The 21,285-nt window shown below is 30.8% G+C and overlaps 1 protein-coding gene across 4 annotated transcripts in view; it reads left to right on the forward strand.

The window, feature by feature from the left end:
* Positions 1 to 1,990: 1,990 nt before the first annotated feature.
* LOC132731634 (globin C, coelomic-like) overlaps positions 1,991 to 21,285 on the forward strand; it is a 42,913-nt gene continuing 23,618 nt past the window's right edge. Inside the window, exon 1 of one of the 4 annotated variants that reach the window (XM_060717850.1) lies at positions 1,991 to 2,408. In XM_060717850.1, coding sequence (XP_060573833.1) covers positions 2,197 to 2,408 — 212 coding nt within the window. In that variant the 5' untranslated portion in view covers positions 1,991 to 2,196. Of the gene's footprint in view, positions 2,409 to 20,001; positions 20,590 to 21,285 lie in introns of those variants that run through there. The other 3 variants (XM_060717848.1, XM_060717847.1, XM_060717846.1) reach the window with 3 other exon arrangements.

A 21,285-nucleotide genomic window follows, 5' to 3' on the forward strand; every position in this document is an offset into this window, starting at 1 on the left:
TTTACTCGCTCATATATATTTGTGGTATTTGTCATACTTTTGAATGTTTAATTTTCTCTTCCACTATTTACATTGCTCTTTTAATTTTCAAAGATAAAATAGAAACGACCACATTTAAGGAAACAAATCATATTTCTAACTTTGCACTTACCTTAATGATTGAAAATATGAAGCTTATCATACATATATATTTTCAGTCTAACTCAAGTTCCACAATTTTTGGATGCAGAAGGTACATGCATTTTGTAAGGTGTCAAGAAACATAACTTTATAATTCATTATATGCTCAAATAAAAACACACGTTTGACAAAAAATTATTTCATAAAAATCTAATCGTTGTAAAATATTTTTCATATTATTTTTCTCATGTCACAATTTTTATCAATTACTAGTATTGAAAAAGTAACCGAAAAAAAAACGTTTTATGTCGCAGAAATAATAAGAGACAGACACGTTTTTATTTTAAAATTTGCATGATTAAAGCGTTTTGAAAAAAGTGGACGTGTGACAAGATACTATTGCATCAACATGCAATTATTTGTCTTAGTTTCGTATGATTGTTTCACACATGCGACAGTGTTATGTTGTGATTATGTTATTCATGTAATTACAGGATGTCGTATTTACGTTATTCCAGAAAAACCTAGTTATGTAACGTATGTTACGTAACATATGTTACTACAAGAGTTTTTTGTAAGGTTATAATTTGTTTTCTTTGTCTAGTGCGGATGTGCTAGAGACTTGACAGATGTGTGTATCTTTTACTTTTTTCCTTTTAAATTCAATAAAAGAGACGCAGTCGTGTGTGTTTTATTCGCTCATTGCCTCTGACAGATAACCAAATAAGCCAGAAACATTTTAAATGAGTAATGAGCATTATCTTAAAATCTCATTTTGGAAAGGTTTGCCGAAATTTAGCAAAACTTATAAAATCAAACTATTCTAGCTACCTTTTCCAAGAAGTTTAATTAAGTTTGTTTACTTTCAGTACCTACTTGCCATTTAGTTATTATAATTAAATTTGTCATTATACACTAATTTATATGCATATTGAGAGTTAGAAACAATACGTATGCAGTAAATATAAATTCTAAATAATAAAATAAATGATTTTTAAGACACGTATTTTTGGCCAAATATGAATTTACATGGCTAGGAATAAGACATGCAACTCTTCTATGAATTTAACTTTGATGTAATTATATTATTATTATATATATATATAAATCAAATTTTCAGGATTCGTGTTTTGAAAGAAGTATGTACGTTTATAATTTATAAACATACAGTCATCTCAAAGAGTGAACGGATCTCAGCCTCCATCATCTGCTTTTTAAATATTTTGACTGACAGGTTGGTCCCTATAATTCTAGAAGGTTACTCGTTCTTAACGTGACATCGCCAAATGGTTAATCAAATATGAAAAACAAGATCAACAAGAATGGTGGCATTCTATGGCCGCAACATACACTCGCCAAAGCAAGATAGAACCAAACCTTAGAAACCAATGAACGGAAAGTGTCTAGCTCTTTTTTTCAAGCTGTAAAATTAAGGAGTTAATTAAATGAAGGAACAATTGGAATGCATAAGTGGAAATATTTGTTTGCCTTTCTTAAGATCCCTTTTTTTCCGGAAATCGTCACTAGTCTTAATTAAAAAAAAATATATGATGAATTATTTTACATCTGTGAATTATCAAAATCAATCTGCGTATCATTAGAATTAATCAACATCAAATATATACATATTGATTGACAAAATACCCGTTTAGTTGGTTGTTGAGCAGACATGTAAAAACGTGCCTTTTATTTTATGCTGTTGAATTAGAACGACAGATGCAAATAATGGCTTTTAAAACATAAAAACTTTATAAAGCTGTAACAGGGTCGATAACTCACTGTATGATATACAAATGTAGCAGCACGTGTTCAAAGGTGTTGTCTTTGAAACCAGATACTCATCAATATCACCTTTAGGTTTGTTTTATCTGAGACATGATAAATTTGTAAATGACACGATCGAATTACAAGGATTGGCAAAACTCATTATAAAATATATAAATAGAAGAACAGGATTTCAATATAAAGATGTTAGTGACATGTGCGTTTGGAAATGGAATAAACACTGAAATGGCATAAATAATTCTATTTTTCTACGTTTTGTATGTTTATTTTTGCTTTAAGTATAACTACAAAATGGGTTGCATATATTCAACTTATCAAAGAAGCACCATGGTTAAAAGTAATTCTTTTAAAACGAAACATAGGAAACAATATTTACCAAATGAATCTGACAAGAAGAAACAGAAAGTTCCTGTGTTTACCGACCAGCAAAAGGAACTTGTTCTGAAATCATGGAGAGAAATAAAGGGTGATGGAGAAATGGTTGGAGTATATATGCTCTTAAAGTAAGTTAGACATATTTCCATTATTTGTTTAATAATAAAAGATCTACAAAAAAACAAAACAACAAAAACTTGGCAAAAATACCAAAACACTTTAGTCTTCTTCAATGACTACATGCTTGATAAATTCTTTGATAAAGTTGCTCAAATAACACAATTTACAAGGACCATTTAATGTATTTTTGAATGTAATAAAATAACAAAACGTAACGCGAAATTACAAAGCTGAGTAAAAACAATAAAAATATTTAAAATCAAAGTATTCAATAGTTCTCATTTTATTTTAAAGCAATACTAGTAATAGTTGCGAAAATCATTGGAAGCATTTAACAATATTTCCTGAATTCAAAAATATCTGGTTAAGAACATTGGAACAATTATGAAATAATAAGAGGGACAGTTTAACGAAGTTTAATGGTGTTTTATGTACCCTCAACGTGAAGACTTGATATCAGGTCGGTTACAAATTTTCTTCCACTTTTCTACTTAATGAGCTTTACTTCCTAAACGAACATATCTAAATACAATTTCTCTTATACAATAAAAAGGTAAACTAAAAACGTATAATGGTACACGACTTGTCTGTTTAGTGCTTTTGCTTGTAAATCTACTCAAGCTGACCTTATAACACAACCTTATTTATAGATTTTAACAGAAAGACAAATTAAAAAAAAAACTGTTTAGGTTATAAACGATAAAACAGTCGTAGCCTTGAGTTTTTTTTTAAAAATATTTTCATTTAATAAAAACAATCACTGTACAACACAAAGTGTAGCCAAACTATTTTTTAATGAATTTGTGTAAATAAATATTCGTGATAAATATATTCTCATCACAGTATCAATATTAAATTTAATTACGAAACAACAGAATTATGTACAAATGTTATACAATATTACTAATTTTCGATTGCATATTATTTAGAACGGAGAACTGGTTCATGCTGTTTAGATGCTCATGCTGATAGTGCGTTTGCGACCAGCATGGATCCAGACCAGCTGCGCATACGCGTAGTCTGATCAGGATCCATGCTGTTCGCTTACCAACCCTGTTACAAGTAGAGAAACTGATAGCGAGCAACATGGATCCTGATCAGACTGCGCGGATGCGCATGCTGGTCTGGATCCATGCTGGTCGCAAACGCACTATGTTGGTTTTGTCGTGACACGGCTCAAATGATGCTTAAATAGTTGAAATAACATGTTAGACGTTTTAACACGGTAAGCCATAGCGAACAGCATGGATCCTGATCAGACTGCGTGGATGCGCAGCTGGTCTGGATCCATGCTGGTCGCAAACGCACTATGTTGGTTTTGTCGTGACACGGCTCAAATGATGCTTAAATAGTTAAACGTTTTAACACGGTAAGCCATTAAATGCAATATCAGTAATGTTCGATACTATGTAGTAATGTAAGGAGACTTACTGATAAGATGCAAATATACTAAGTTTTCTGAAGTTAAAATGATGCTTAAGTAATAGAAAGAGCATCGAAACACGAGACTATCTGATTTGTACGAGGGAGCGTCCCTTAACTATGATACAATAAAATGTTTGATGCTTCACACTGTATGTCACGAATAAATTAACTTAGAATGTGTCATAGAAGTACAAATGTAAACAACGTAGTATGTTAACTTTTATACAAAATTCTGTTCAGATAAATGGCCAATGAGTTTGGAAACTTACAGGACACAAAAAGCCAAGAGCTTTTTCGAAATTAAAATGGAAGCATTTCTGAGGGTTTATTGATTTTAAAATGAAAATAACCATTTTTTCCCTCTTATATAGCAACAACATTACTGAGAAAATGTTAATATTTTAATACTTAACTTTCATACCAATAAGTTAGTAAACTATTTATTAATTCCATGATAAAGTAAGTTACAGTGATAAATAGTAGGTAAAATAGAGAGAAATAAGAATCTCTAAAGAAAGTTCAACACGGCACAATTGAAAATGTTGCAGGCTCGGTAAACTTATTAACATTACTGTAACACAAATAAATCCAATTATAATTACTGTTATGTGTGTGAAAATCGCCCACGACATAATTAAATTCAACAGATAAGTTTCTTGACAATTTCACAGCTCGTTTATAGATAACGGTCACTGACACATATACAAAAATTAAAATGATAAAACGGTTCTTTCTCGTTAAGGTTGCTCAACTCGTCAAAATTGCAAATACATGTAAAACAGGCTCTGTTAATATACTAATATGGTAATTGCAAGCTCATATCCAACGCCAATCCGCACCAGCAAGCTATTTAGTTACGAATTTAGGACAACCGGTGATTTGTTCATTCGTGATGGTACCTCCATCTGAATGCACTGAGTGAAAGTAAAAAAATGAAGGGGGGAGCGGGTGATAGAGTGAGCTTGTATCACCAACTGGTGTCAAACGATGTATTAGAAAGCGGTCAACGTATCCTTAAAATCTTTTTTACATAGGAATAATGAAACCACCTTACAAGAAAAAGATGGAATTGATATAACATTAAAGCAACTACAAAAACACATGCACAACCTAATGTGTCAACTAAATAGTCAACATAAAAACCTTTTAAGTTGGCTTTCCTTCTATCGGCGCCTCTACTTTATCGCCACATCAGCGTTGTTTGTGCCGTGTGGAGGCTGTAAAAAGTCGCCCCGTACATTTAATCAGAGATGTTATATTTCCGATCCTTAAAGATCGTTCAGCACGACATTATTGTTGTGCTTGTGGTAATTTAGTTATGTCTATTCGGCTATTTTCTTGTTGGGTGGTTCCAATATTCCTAACTTGAATTATACTGTTGAATCACCCTTAGGATATGTGGCCTGCTTTTTAAATTTGTCTTTTGACGTCTTATCTGTGATATGCAGGCTTCATAACCTCTGATCCCCTTTCAAAATTCCATTTTATTTTGTTCCGCCCATTGTTTTCTCGTTTAGGACAAGCGCATTTTTTTTACTTGGGGACCATATACCGATTTTCATGGAATGGCACTTACGTGTCACATTGAAGGTTCCATGATAACCGCCATATGAGCACATCTGCGGATGTTTCAAAATTAAAAATTGTACCAGTTCATGTTAAATGTTGAATTGTGCTTAAAAAAATAGAGAAAGCAAGAATCCCTAAAGAAAGTCCAACACAACATAATTGAAAATGTTGCCGGTGCTAGGGGGCGTGGACGGTAGTTTGCACTTGATAGTACCGTCCATGAACAGGTTCAATCAAACCGAACCTGCAACATTTTCAATTCCGCCGTGTTGGGCTTTCTTTAGGGATTCTTATTTTTTCTATTTTATGTCCTCTCTCAGTTTTGGTTTGGTGCCTTCTAGATGCCCTGCTGTGGTAGTTTTGGTGTGTCGGGGTTGCGTCCTGTAAACGTTACCTTTGCCTTGTTGATCTTATTATCGTTTTCAAGCCATTGTGGTTAAAAACGGCCAGGATACAACATATTGAGCTACAAAGGACTTTGTTGTTGCATTGAATGTTTTGTCTTGGAAAAGTGATGAAGAATAAGAAAAAACAAATCATGAATTTATTTCAGAGATGATACCATTTATTTCAGAGATGCAAATTATTTCGAAGAAATCAACTATTTCAGATATATCAACTTTTCAGCATTTTGAATCTGTTTGATCTACTTAATGCAAGTTTAATATTTAAAATGGCTGACAACGAACGGGAAAGCTTCTATCTTTTGCAAAACTTTTAATTGCATGAACAGTAATTAAAGTCAGAAATCAATGCTTAATCGCCATGGAAATAATGAGAAAGAAACAAATTTTCTGTTTATGCTACAAAACAAATGTTCAATGTAAATCAAAAACATTTTCAACAAAGGCGATTTGGTGTGAATATTATCTTGCCGACGATTGAGTGGGAATGTCATCTTGCCGACGATTGACCGAGAATGTTATCTTGCCGACGATTGAGCGAGAATGTTATTTTGCCGACGATTGGGCGGGAATGTTATCTTGCTTACTATTGAGTGTGAATTTAATCTTGTCGAGTTCATATGTGCCATGTCTGTTAATGTGAGTTTGATTAAAATCTTCATAACAGCGGATATAATTTACAAACATGATATTCTTTTCTACCGAAGTATGTTAAATATCACCAACAGTGCATCCGCCCATCGTTAATAAGATGAGATGTAGTTCGTGGAACAAATGTGAACGAAAATATGAATAGTTTAATGGCAAATTTATCAAGACAGTTGCAATAAGATTTTGTTCAAACTCCTAATCGCATGGTTATTTATTTTATACATTTTGATTTGGTTTGTGAATGCGTTATGAAATGTCATGCTTTGTTAAACAATGTAGTGTATAGAACTGTTAAGAATATCAAACTATTTCATGACTTGTATGATTTTATAGTTAAAAGCTTGAATTAAGGCACAATGTTGACTGCATTCGTCAATTTGTTGTTAATCCATTTAACAAGATTTTAACATACCGTGTTTTATATTATTCTCACAAAAGGTATACTCATTGCATGTCACTACAAGGATGTTTTCTCGAAATTTTCATGTTCATAAGGTCCATAAGGTTTGGAATACGGTTTCGTAAATTTACATACAAAGGTTTTTCGTTTTATTCGTTATGGTATATTCTCGATTCAAATATCATTACTCTTTTTATAGTATAAAGGCTATTGGGACAATAGACCGGAAATGTTCACAATTTTCTCTTGCTCTCCGTGCTTCGTGACAATATTGCATTTGTTTTTACTTTTCAGTGAGATATACACTGAAAACATGCTTTCCTTTTTGTTATACGGATAAACTAAATAGGTTTCAATTGTTTTGATGCCTTTTTTATCATAACAAATAGTTGCTACACATAATATGGATGTTTTTGAAGAAAATGCATTTCACATACGTTACATATTTACTTGTAGAAAGAACTGGGTAAGTTATCAAAATATTACGAACTGTAATTGTGATAATGATCAGTATAGATACATGTCATATTTTGAAATATCTGAAAAAAAGGGATTCATCGGAAGCATTAAGAACATCAAAATCACATGAAAATTGCAGACTCGGTCTGATTGAGTCTGTACATGAGGGATAATGAAAAAGTGCAACAGACAGCATGGTTTTATTTAGCACAGATACAAATGTCATGAACGTGTGTATTTGTGAACTATGCGTGGTTTTATAAACCCTTTGTTTTGAAACATACGATCAACGATACTATGAATTTGAGAAATAACCGTTTATTTTCTATCCCGATGTTTTGTTTTTCTTTTATTTAATCAGACGTATCAAATCAATTTAAGTAGAAATCCAATTTTCTTTTAAAGCTAGAAATGTTGATTTACTGTAATGTTCTTTGCTCTATTTATCTTGAAACAATCTTAACGTAGACTGACAGCAAGTAATTGCATGTGTTATTGGATGGCACTATCTTTATATGAGACATACAGAAAGAATTTCAGTGAAAAATCAAATAAACATAAGGGTTTTCTGCTGTCTTACATTACATTTCCATTTTTAAAAAACATCATACGTTTTGATGCCAAAATCACGCTCGAAACGGTGGTCAAGCAATTATTTTCACGAATGATCTTGAAAAGTAAGCAATAATGTGGAAATAATCTTGATAAGGGATAAAGAATAATGTTTTCACAGCCGTATGTGGCTCTTCCTGTTTTCAGTTTGGTTAAATAAAATTATATTGGCCAGTTTACTTACCGTGTTGGAATCCCTGTCACGTATCCGCAATTCATTGCACAATTTTGCGATACTTTTTGCACGAATCGTGCTTTATTTTCACATTCCGGCGTTACTGGATATACAAAAATGTAAAATGAAAAAAGTGTCAAATCACAAAATAATTAGTTAAAAAAGAAATGCTAACTTTGCAGAATATTAATGATATATAAGGCATAGCATTTCATTTGTTCATTTCCGTGTTATTTTTATTCTAAGGTGTTATAAAACATAGACATCTGCATTCAAAATGTGACAAAACAAGAACAAAACTTCTAGCGCCGTGAGGCACTTTGAAAGAAGTAAATATAAAGTCTAGGTCTTATGGCCTCAAAATCATCCATACTGTAACAACATTTAAATTACATAGGGAACAATTAATATATGTGTGTCTTTGAAGCCTATGATACACCTAGCAAACAACCATTCGATACCACCATCATTATCTTGTCTACGATATAGAATTTTAGAAATCTAGACAAAACCTGTCTGTAAATGGATTAATCTGAGGAAATGATTATTAATTACACGACGGAGAAAGAAGTTACGTTAATTGACAGGAAACAAAAAATCACAAATATCCAGCAAGCCACAATTAAATATGACACTTTCAAGACTTCATGGTTTAATCAGCATTTATTTTATTGTGTATGGTTGTGAATGCATTTTAACAGCACTGAATGTGCCAATGATACACTTCCGATAGTGTCCATGAAATACACAGAAGCGTAAAGTAAGAAATATGTTACTTAAAGATACCATTTGTTTATGATTTGTGATTTTGTATGATTTTCAGAATTTCAATCGGTGGTATGAAATAAGGCTATTTGCAAATGTTTCGGGTTCTTCGAATATATCTAATTATTTACTCAAAATTCTATAAGTGCCCTGGTGTCAAACATTTCTTTTGCACAAAAACAACAACAACAGAAAAAAAACAGTCAACGAAGATCTGGTTTTTGACACGTTACACTGGCATTAAGACCATTTAAGAAAATCATATAAATCATACGAAGAGAGTTTAAAATGATCCCATCCATATTTTTACTTATTTGCATTCGGCCATTTGAGTATCCCGCTTTTGTGATTCTAATGTTAATTCATTTCTTCAGGGGCTGTGTACTGTGAACATTGTATTTGCCTTGTTGATCTGTATTCTCGTATTTTATCCATAAGTCTGTTCATGCGCAACATTTTGTCGTTTTTGACGTTCTTTAGGGCTTTCGCTTTTCTCTATTTTATTGCTACATCAGTATCATTTATGCCATGTGGGGGTCGTAAATAGTCGCCCCATACATATAATAAGAAAGTTATATTTTTTATTTTTGAAGGTTGTTCAGCACGACATAACTGTTGTATGTACATGTTTATGATATAATTTAGTTTCTTTTATCTGCCCTTTTCAATTTGGGTGGTTCCGGTATTCAAGTGTCCCATCATTCCTACTTGAATACTGTATAATTACTCTTATAATATGGTGTCTGCTTTTGAAATTTATCTTTGAAGTCTTGTTTGTGATATACAGGCTTAATAAGCTTTCAATATTCAGTTCTTTACTGTTTAGTTCCGCCCATTTTTTTTTATTTTCGTTTAGGACATACGCTTTCTTTTACTTGAGAACCGTACGTCGCTTTTCATCGAATTGCACGAAAATTTCACATTGAAGATTCCATGATAATCGGTGTTAGGGGGCATGGACAGTACTTGGCACTTTCCAACACCGTTCATGAACGATCAATCAAACCGAGCTTGCAACATTTTCAATTTTGTCATTTTATATTTTAACACCAGAAATAAAAAAAACAGAAGTTTTCTTTGTATAATATATTTTTTTAAAATACCGGGTATTTCATTAAAGGAAACTAAAACTATACGAGTTTTGATGCAAAGCAATCTCTCAACAATGGTATACGAATGATGAAAGAGAAAAATGAAAACAGTGTCAGCGTAAATAGAGATAATTATAGAACACAAAGTTATACGAAGTCTTACAAATAGCATGTCAAAAGAAAATTGACTTTTCGATCCTTTAATTCAACAACATGTAGATAGTTGCAACACATTTATTTAACAAACCTTGCATTTTCAATATAAACAATTAATTTATAGCGTAATCAAGTCATAAATACTGTAGTGTCTAGTTGCATTTCTAGAATTTCGGAATTTCTTTGATCATATTAACTATAATATCTTTATATCCATGTAAATTATTGCCAGACAGAAGTTCTATGAATTTATATAGAATATAAAGTAGGGGAAATTACTTTTTTGATTATGAATGGACGTTCCGGAAATAAAACCATAACATCTTATTGGGAGGAAAGCAGGCAACAAAATATTTGATTTTTTTCTCATGATAGAACATTTGTTTTTCAAAACTTGTTGCATCGTTAATTTTGACTATCTTTAAGTTTGTCATTTAAGTGATATTAGTGAAAATTCCGACAAATCAGAAAGTAATTTCTGATAGTATTTCTGTTGACTTTTCTTCAAGTAACTGGTCTATATATAGAATATGGATTTTATACAGAAAATAGCATAAATTCGTATAATTACGAATCTTTAAAAAAGAGAAATATAAAACTTATTCAATTTTTAAACTGGTTGCTGTTCCACTGCATTCTCTGTCATTATAAGATGCTTAGCGACAATTTCAACTAGTTGATTTTTTCATTTTTAAAGAAGGTACTGTGCATGTATAAACCTTTTATTTAGAATCTATTCATTTAACTATCTTTTTTATTTATTCATTTTTACAACCACATTTATTTTATACCCTTTTTCAGTCTGTTGCATGACAAGCAATATCAAAAAAATAATTCTAACCACAAAACACGATCATTGAATTGTTGACATTTTCCATATGATATACAGCGTGTGATATATATCAGAAGAATATACTTCATAATGAGGTTTTCTTTAGACAAAAGAAATATTGACTGATAAACAAAGACCAAATTTATCACGGCATGAGTAAATAACAACGCGACAACAAAATCCTTTAATTACATCAATGGTCACATATACAACAAAGTATTGCTTTTTTATTTATAAACAAAACTCAAGATCCTTAAGGGCATAAGAGTGAAAAATCAACAAAACAAAAAATAATAATACAAACATGGCATAAAGTAAATAAGTAAATAAGGAAGATGACTTATTGAAATTTCAGCATTATAGCTTTGACAAAAATGGCTAGATTAAATTAAGTATTTCTGTTTAAAATACTGGGAAACCTTGAATAATAATTACTGATAAACACATGTGTCTTTCATGATTAAAATAAGGAAATTTAAAAATATAGTGAAATTCATTTCCTATTTTTAGCTGATTACAAAGTGAGCATGTTCTATTTTCCCTTTCAATACCAAAATAGCGACCTTTCTCTATAGGAATATTAGAATTAAGACATCTTAATTTACAGAGAGAAATTGCTAAATTTCTTAGTAAACATAGTAAATAATGTTCTAATTTAAATTGAGTTTTATCTATTCTATAATTTAAACACTTAGCAGAATCAAAAACTTCACTATTCCATACTTGTAAAAACTGCAAAAAAGCATTAAACAATATTTTAACGTTTGAGGGTGTCACCAGACAAGAGAATACATGTATATATGACAAAGTCAGCGCAGGTATATATTAACATTGTTGAAAATTTCTTGTGATAAACAAGCTTTAAAATGTCCATTTTATTTATTTCCGCACATTCCAGTACCGTCCATGGATAGGCAAAATGAAACCGAGCCTGTAAAATTTTCTATTTTTCCGTTTTGGGCGTTCTCTATGGTTTTTGTTTTTGTTGTTTTCTTTTGTATCGCATGTGCCGTGTTGGGGCCGCACAAAGTCGCCCTGTACATACACCCAACGATGATATTTTTAATCCCAAATGATCGTTCAGCACGACATAATTGCTGTGTGTGCATGTTTGTGGAACTGACAGTTCCTTTTTATTATCTCCCGGTTTTCCATCTTGTATACTGTATTATTTGCTCTCATCTAATGCTACCTGCGTTTTTGTCTTTTGACGTCTTATCTATGAAAGACAAGCTTCATAATATTTGACTGTCTTTCAAATTTCCATTAATTCTTTAACGTGGGGACCATGCACCGCTTGTCATGAAATGGCATAAAACCAGTCACATTGAAGGTTTGATTATAACCGCCGTATAAACACATCGTCAGATGTTATTAAATTCAAAACTTTAATAGGCTTTCACTTTCACGTAGCGTCAATAAACCGGCTAAATCTAACCGAGCCAGCAATATTTCCAATTTTGCCGCATAGGGTATTCTAAAGGGATTTTTTCTTCTATTTTGTCAGTCCAAATTGCACTTAATAATTTACTTATAGAAAGGTGTCCTTAGTGTTCTAAGTACATTACAGCTATAACGTCCATGCAGTGTTTTTCAGAGACAATGTTTATGTTATAGTAGCAAAAGTATAATTATTATTATGGAATGATATTCCGTAAGTATTTTAGAACGCTTATTATCAAAACCATTTAATTTATTTTAATGTAGTATTTATATTTGTAGTTAATACGTCTATAAACGTCATAGTTTAATATGAGTGAAATAATTCCTATTGTGTTTGAATACATGTAGTAATTTTTATAATTTTCGTTAATAAACATAGTGTAACTGTTGTGGTATTGCGCGAACACTACGATTCCACTTACACTTTTCCGTCCGATATAATTACCACGCTTCTCGTCTTATTCATCATGTACGTCATTTCGTTGTCATCTGTCGCTGTCACGTTTGTCCTTCCTATCACACTAGTTAATTCAATAGCTAATATCTAATCATACACCCAGCGTGAATATAAAAATCACATTGTTCTGTTTGCAAGTCATGCCACATCTTAAGTTCGTTGTATACTGGCAATATGTTCACAAAGCGAACAATGGTATATAGCTGTGAACTATATGGCGCTGTATACCAATGCTTTATTGTTCAGCATTATTTAATTTATCTCGTCTAAAACAGCCACACGACTTTGACATTGTGATACTTTTTCTGATGATTATAATTTATAATGAGGTCAAACACTGATAGAAATGATGAAATGTTTGGGTAACAGTAAAAGGACAATTACCAATAGTATCATATTTTTTAAAACTTTTGCAATAGAATTTGATTCGTAGATTACAATAAAACTTGCGATTAAGTTAAGAAACGCGACAGGTAGTTTCCGCCTCTGTCTCCGGTGACATCGTAGGAATATCCTACGAATTAGTTGTGTTGAATACCATGTTTTTGAAGTTTCCGTTGTAAGAAGAGATTTTAAAATTTCCTATGATAATAACTCGCTGTAACATATTTCACTCTGTACACGACTTCTTTCTATATAGCTTTATGTGACGTAAGATGGTAACATTCCTGTAATGTGAAATGTCAACAATACCAAACGGTCCTCACGCGAATACCGGTGCCGAGTTATAGATATTAGTCATTATGTTTGAGAGTGGTATGTGTTTGGTATAATAAAGTCAATATCACACCCCACTGTCGAGAGCGAGAGACACAATGTTCACCATTGACAACACCTCGAACGACATCATTTATTGCGGGTGAACATTGCTTTCTATAACCCTCAGTGGACTTTAATGCAAGTACAAGTATAATGTTGCAAGAGAATATAATGACGTCTTTGACAAACACATGTGTTCTATTTTGATTTTCGTTTCTTTCGTTTTTTTTTTTCATAAAGTAGAATTAAGAAAAATAGACATCTGTAAACAAATGGATCGGAATTCGAACTGAGAAGTATCTTACGTTATTCATGACCTATGGTGACCCGAATCCCGTCGAAAAGTAATATAATGGGTCTATAAAGACCTGTCAAAAATTACATTTTAGAATATTAGTTATCTAAGAAAATTTGCCCGGTGACTGTGTTCGTTTTCAGAGCTAAAGAGTTATTATGTAAGTGGTTACGGTTCAAAAATTTAATATTTAACTGAACATCCAACGTCGCCTTTCCTAGTTGATTTTTACTCTCATTGTTTTAGCAAATCTTACATCTGTGCGATACTAGGTTTTATAAAAGGTACACTGAATCTATTACCAATAAATTTACTGTAACGATTTACACAAAAACTTATTTGCGTTTGATATATACTTTTGGTATTCGACATTTGCAGATTAAAATGGCGGATGTAAAATCAATAAGTTTGCAAGTAAACATAAACATGTAATGGTTACAAGATTCGTTTCCAATTTCATCTTTGTGTGTTTTTTTTTATAATAAGTTCTTTAAAACCAAAATCTAAATGAATTGATTAAAAACATTATGCCTGTGCCAAAAAATAAAAATAACGTTTAATCTACAGATCAACTCTTATTTTCAGGTATTGTGTCTACATAGATGAGGCGTGAAAAGGCGTTTGTACATTATTGCTTTTCTCTTCTCTTCCAAATTGCATTGTTTATCCGTATCAATAATAGAAATACTGTTTTCTTTGGACATACAGTCACAACACAAATACTTTACAAACGAAACGAACTACGACTTTTAGTTAAATTAGATGATGTGTCTGGTAACAAAACAATTTAAATGCAATTTTCACGTCGTCATCTATTATTTTGATTGCTTTTCCCACATTTATTGATGTTTTTAAACAGAAATTTAATTTCTAAAGCTAAAATTCCCTTGGTTGTTTTTAGACAAAATTTTAAATAAAGGGCTTGAAAAGAAGTAAAAAAAAATTTTACAAGTCTCAAAAACTTCCCGTATTTTTTTTGCTTTAGAAAACCAAATAAAAGCCAACAAAAGGCTTGATGTTCTGTTTTGAAATATTTATTACCTTTTTAAAAATACTGGAATATTTTTTAAACATATTAAAAGTTGATGTACCCTAATGTACCCTTATTATCTCAGAACAGTAATAGTTGTAACTCATGGAAGATTCATATCAATTCTAGAAAAAGTAGTTTTCCAACACATCTCGATAGTTCATGACACACATATTACACGATTACTCTTACGAACGTTCTACTTTTACTTAATAAGATGTCTAGATTTGAAATATGTGTCTAGTAGCTGAACAATTTAAATGCGAGTTTCGCGTCCTGATATATAAACAGACATCTATTATTTTCTGACTTTTCTTTACAATTAATTTGATTTATTTTAACAGACTTTCAATTTACGGTTCCTATTGCTAGTTCTCAGAAGTAATGCGCAAGACACTTTGAAAGCAGTAATTGCATTGACAACAGACAATAGACAAGTTTTAAAAAACAATGACGGAATGTTTTCTTTGATTTATTTGTTTAAAGAAACCAAACCATGTAATGTAACAAAAATTCTGCTCTGGTATTTATATGGCGGCTTTTTTCTGTGACAATGATACAGACATATATTTTAAACATAACTATCGTGATGACAGAGTAAACGATGAAAGTTATTTGAAATGTTGATTTAAAACCAACAACCAACAACATCATTTCCGTATACACATTTTTTTTAATTTTTAAGAAAAGAATTATTCTACCAACTTGATGATGCTATTGAAAAAGTTGTACTTTCTGAAAAAAATATGTAACATAAAAATGTACTACGGACAAAGAGTTTAAGTAGGTAGTGCAATAAAGGTCAACAAATCAGTCACCCATGGAAAAATTTATCCCTATTAAAAATTATGTATCTCTGGATAATTGTTTACCCATATGATATTTATATAATAATGGAATGTATTTTGTTGATGATTATAGGTAAGAGTAATAGAACATAGGTTCATAATACATGTATATTGTTGTTATTCATTGTTTGCTGAGAAAGATACTCTTCTTTCGATATCAAGTTAATAAATTCTTCTATAAACCTGAACAGTGTTATCTCAAAACACTCACGATATGGTATAATATTTGTTACAGGCGCTATGATTATGTATAGAATTTAATTCCAAAGTGTTACAATTTACGAATAACTACATTCTATAACTACCTGTACATTCTATAACGTAAGTAATAAGTAATTTTATACGATGGCCACCCATTTACTGTTATCAAATTGTTCTGTAATTGAACTATGATCAGCAGAATTCTGAGACATATGCATCAGTATCGTTTAATAATGCTGAACTGAGGAATTATAATTTAGAGCGGATAAACGCTGTCCCTCTTAAGGTATTGGATGCTTTATTGCATTATCTCCTTTCTGAAGAGTATACATTTTCAGTGAGAACACAGAGTTTCGATAGAGCGTGGGCTCAAACCCCAGAAGAGGCATTTTTTTTCAATTTTTTTCTTCTTTTTCTTTTTATTTGGCCGGATTTTGATCTTTTTCTTGTTTTTTTTTATATAAAATCTAAAAATAAGAAAAATTAAAGTTTTATGCATAATTTTTATTGTGAATTGCGGGAAAATGGACAGGGTAACAACTTAAAAGGATTATAATTTGAAATCGACATGGTAAACTCTTTTTATATTTTTCACAAATGTTTAGATTTGGATCTAGATAATTATTATTGAATAATATTTGATACCCCTATTTATATGAAAAAATCAAAAAGTTTTTCGTATCCCACCTTCTTAATATTCAATGTAAAATATCAAGTACCTGTCTCAATAAACCAAATAGACATTTATCATTGGTTTTATTTGTAGTTTTTTTTTAAAAGTATGGTTCTTTATAAGTATTTTTCAACTAAAAAAATAAAACTAGTAAAACTGTTCTTCAGATAATGTAAAACTATTCTTTGTTGTTGTTGTTGTTGTTGCTTTTGATATTGTATAAAACTGATACAAAAGTACAAACGTATTTTCAATTAAGATGGTAATCTTTTGTATTTTGTTTTATATTTATGTCCAGAATATAGTACCGGTTATTAATATAAAGTTTTGAATGCCTTTTGAAAACGTGTCAATTATACATCTAATACCTTAAGATACTTGCGTTGCTGTGTTTTGTTGCGTGTTTTGCCTTGTGTCCTGTCCTGTTTTTGTTTGGTGTCCAGCTGGGCTACTTGTCGATGGTCCTGTGTGGCTGGGTCGTGGAGAAATTTTTATCTGAAATTTGTTGTTTAAATATCCATTACATAAATTAACAAGTTGTGATCATTTAAAAGATAAAATAAAGAAAAACAGAATTCCTACAGAAAGCCCCAAAGGAGAATTTTAAAATGTTGCAGGCTTGGTTTGATTGAGCCTGTTCATGGAGTGCAAGCCACCGCCCACGCCCTCTAACACCGGCTTAAGCAGAATTCAACATTTAAAATAAACTGGTGAAATTTTCTCTTTTAAGAACCTTCAATATTTTACTTGAACTTATATACTAAACAGAAGATATGGATAATAGTTTCATATAATCATGAAACAAGTCAGGCAATTGTTATATGATATTACCTGCGGCTATAACAAATTGCCCATGAACATGTCTGTGTCGGGTCATATTTAAACAATGAAATACAAATTGTTGCATTAGTAATTAATTATAGAATATGATATGACACATATTTATTAAAAACCGTAATTTTATATTTGTGAGATTGTCTTAAGAAAGTGAAAGATGTTATGGTTGAAAGACAAAAATATGAGCTGTCATTTTTCAAGAGTCTAGAAACAAAGAAAAAAAAACCCTGCTGTTCTTTAAATTAAAGTGGTGAAATGTTTTAAGTTTAATACGTCTGATAATTTTTAATAAGTAAAAATTGTTTAATGATATAAATCATGTTATGAGACAACATGTCTACAACTCATATTTCCAGTTCACATTATTTTCCATCTTATTCTCTAACAGTACATTTCTATAAGCGCACTTGCTAGGCAACCACTGAAATCTTGATATCCACTATATTAATCAATTGAAACAAAGAATGTTCCATTACTTAAAACGAAAGAAAGCGATAAGCTTTGGGACTTGTGTCGTCTGCATTTGGTTATTAATCTTGTAGATATTAATATATTCCTGCATGAATATTTTTCACATATTTGGTCAGACAAAAATGGCATTTGATAAATTGATTTTCTATGATAAAGTACTAAATAATCTTCTCCAAAACCTAAAGCAAATTGCAGATTATAGAGTTTGTAGGTCGGTGAACGAGTTTCATTAACTGGCAAACTAGATTACCAAGATCGTTTCTGTATCGACATAGAACAAACAAATACTTTTACTTTTACAATCTTATCATCAAGCATAAATCTTTCATCAAGCATAAATACGCTAGTTTTACCGGTAAATCTTTAGACATGGCTTTAATATTATCGGTAATAAAACAAAACAAGTATGCTAAAAGTCAAATTGTATATCATTTATCATCAAAATAAATGTATCATAAAGAATAAATAATAATAGAATAGTGTTTAATTTAATTTATCTACTGTTTCACTGCAAGTTTAATTTAAGGCTAGTAAATTGTTCCATAGTTAACAGTGTATGCAACTAAATGAGTTTAAACCCTTTGAATTTTGGAATTGTATCTAAAAATGGTCTAAAACATGTTAGGATTATTTAAACGAACGTTGTGTGTTTGTTGTTTTGTTGTACGGCGCACGCACCAGTATAGTTGACGCCGGAATAGGAAAGATGATTTTAGCTAAGAAATACATAGACTCCAGTTGTTCAAAACCTATGTATCGCCTCTTAAGATCACGCAGGGAAAAACAGTGGCTGCAATTTTTATACCTCAATCATTAAAGACAAACCCGAAGCCACAAAGGGCTGAACGCTGTGTAGTTTGGGTTGTTTACAGTAATACATACACACATCCGATGAAACACTACTTACCACAGTGCTTTTTAAAGTCTGAACTTAAGATTGCGATGAACTTTTTTATATGTCAGTTACCATTATAATAGGCAGTATGTTTGAAATGTAAAGCTAAACTGGCCAAATTTGACAGCGGTAGAGTACCGTATGTAGTTGATTCCCAATGTAATAATTTCAATTAGTAATAAGTTTTATATGCAAATTAAGTGTTTCGCTTTAAAAAATATTTTCATTTAAAAAGAAGTAACCTAGATTACCTAAATCAATCTGATGAAGTGTTTAAGGCATTTCTTCTCATGATTATTTCATTAATTGTTTTGTCATGTATTTACATAGGGGCACATTTCCAGATGCATGAATATGGGTCAATGACAACTCTGATTTAAACCTACTTAAGCTCCTATACTCGTATGCAAAAGTAGTCATAAGTAATTTTGTTTAATTATTATCATAACTTCTCTTACATGCATTTACAAAGAGAAGATCGTAGTATGAATACCATTTACATATTTTGGGCAGCTATTTCTGACATATATACGAACTTGCTAGTTTAATCAACTGAGTTCGTGACCATTTCAAATAATAGATTTTTTTATCATATTATAGCTCTCAATAAATAAATAAATAAATAAATAAATAAATAAATAAATAAATAAATAAATAAATAAATAAATAAAAATGAAGTGTTAAAATGTTTTTAATAAATTAATAGATAAAACTAAATAAATAAAAGGTTAAAATGTTTTTTTTAATAAATAAATAAAATGTTAACTGTTGTTTTTAATATAATAAATAAATAAATAAATAAATAAATAAATAAATAAATAAATAAATAAAAAATAAATAAATAAAGGAATGAATGAATAAATGAATGAATGAATGAATGAATGAATAAATAAATAAATAAAAGGTTAAAATGTTTTTCGACTATATAATGTTGATGACTTCACATTCGACAGAAACAGCGATATCATATCAAAGTGATTAAGAAGGATTTCAAATATCTTTTTCTTTCAAAAATAAGACAGAAAGAGAGAATATTTTATGTAAATAACAATAGGATACCTATTGTAAACACAAGACCACTGTGATTTTATTGGTCTATGACTTTTCCAATAATAGTCATTGAAGGCATGTTTGTCTTGTATTGTATGTTAAGAGCTCTATAGGATTGTTCCAGGCATGATTCTGCCTCCAATATTGTTACAATAAATGCTCATTCAGATTGGGAACTTCAGTAGCAGTAGAGTTAGGTATTGGAATACCCACGTTATTTATATCAATAGAAAGAAATAGAGTTTACGGTAGTAGATAAAAAAGAATTATACAGAAAAGAAAATGGATATACAGTTAACCTTGTAATATGAACTTATGAAATATTTAGCTGGACATTTCATTAGGAATATTTGATAGAACAAAATGTGATGGTACATAAGATTAACAAAATATCTCTCTAGCGATAGAATTTCACATATATATATCACATTGTTATAACCTAAGTTTCAAATAACACTATGGGTTGTTTATATTCGACGAAGAGAAAGGACGCAATGCGGAAAAATAAAAATGTTAATACACAACCGCGAAAAAAATATTTACCAGATAAAACTGGTGACGAAAACGACAATGGAAATAATATAGAGAAAAATCTACCTGATTTTACAGACGAACAAAAAGAACTTGTTATCGAATCTTGGAAAGAAATTAAAGATGATATGGATAAAGTTGGAATACAAATGTTTATGAAGTAAGTGAATTTTTACAATGTGCAGTAATTAATGTCTGATCGTCGACTTATTTTGATATCAGAATTATCCTCGTATTGTTGATTATGGTAGAGTTAAAAACATTGTAAGTTCTGATATCCAAATGCCTGACTAATTTTTTGATATTTAAAGATCTTTTGGCTTTCACAATTGTGGATAAAAAACAACATGCTTATTTTTAATTAAATGTGATGGTCAGCCTTCGATTGTGATTGTTACAGATGTAGCACAGTTAACTATTTTGTACTACGCTTCGATACACTCAATGTTAGTTATGATCAAACATTTGCTGACAAAAAATAATTCATTAATATCAACAAGAGAGAGAAACATTTTAAACACATCCCTGCAATATACCATAAGGGTCGCCAAAAGGGCAGGGGCAGAGAAAAGCAAAAGCCTAAAAGTTACATAGTAATGTTATAACGGAACCAATTCTGACCAATATACAAACACGTGAATGTCCTGACGAATTATGCAGCATAGTAACTTAATATATAATTATCAGTTTTCATCGTCATTTTGGTGCAGAGTATTTCCCATGTAAACTAGCATTGATGCTATAAGTTAGTTGTTTACTAATGTAATTAACTCGTCGTTTTCTTTTTTAATAACGTCTGGCGTCTGTTGTTGTTTCATATAAGTATTTATAAAACACGCCCAGGCAAATATGATGA

This window comes from Ruditapes philippinarum, unplaced genomic scaffold (genome assembly GCF_026571515.1).
Source record: "Ruditapes philippinarum isolate M1 unplaced genomic scaffold, ASM2657151v2 ctg2622_1_1_1_1, whole genome shotgun sequence".
NCBI classification, from domain to species: Eukaryota; Metazoa; Mollusca; class Bivalvia; order Venerida; family Veneridae; genus Ruditapes; species Ruditapes philippinarum.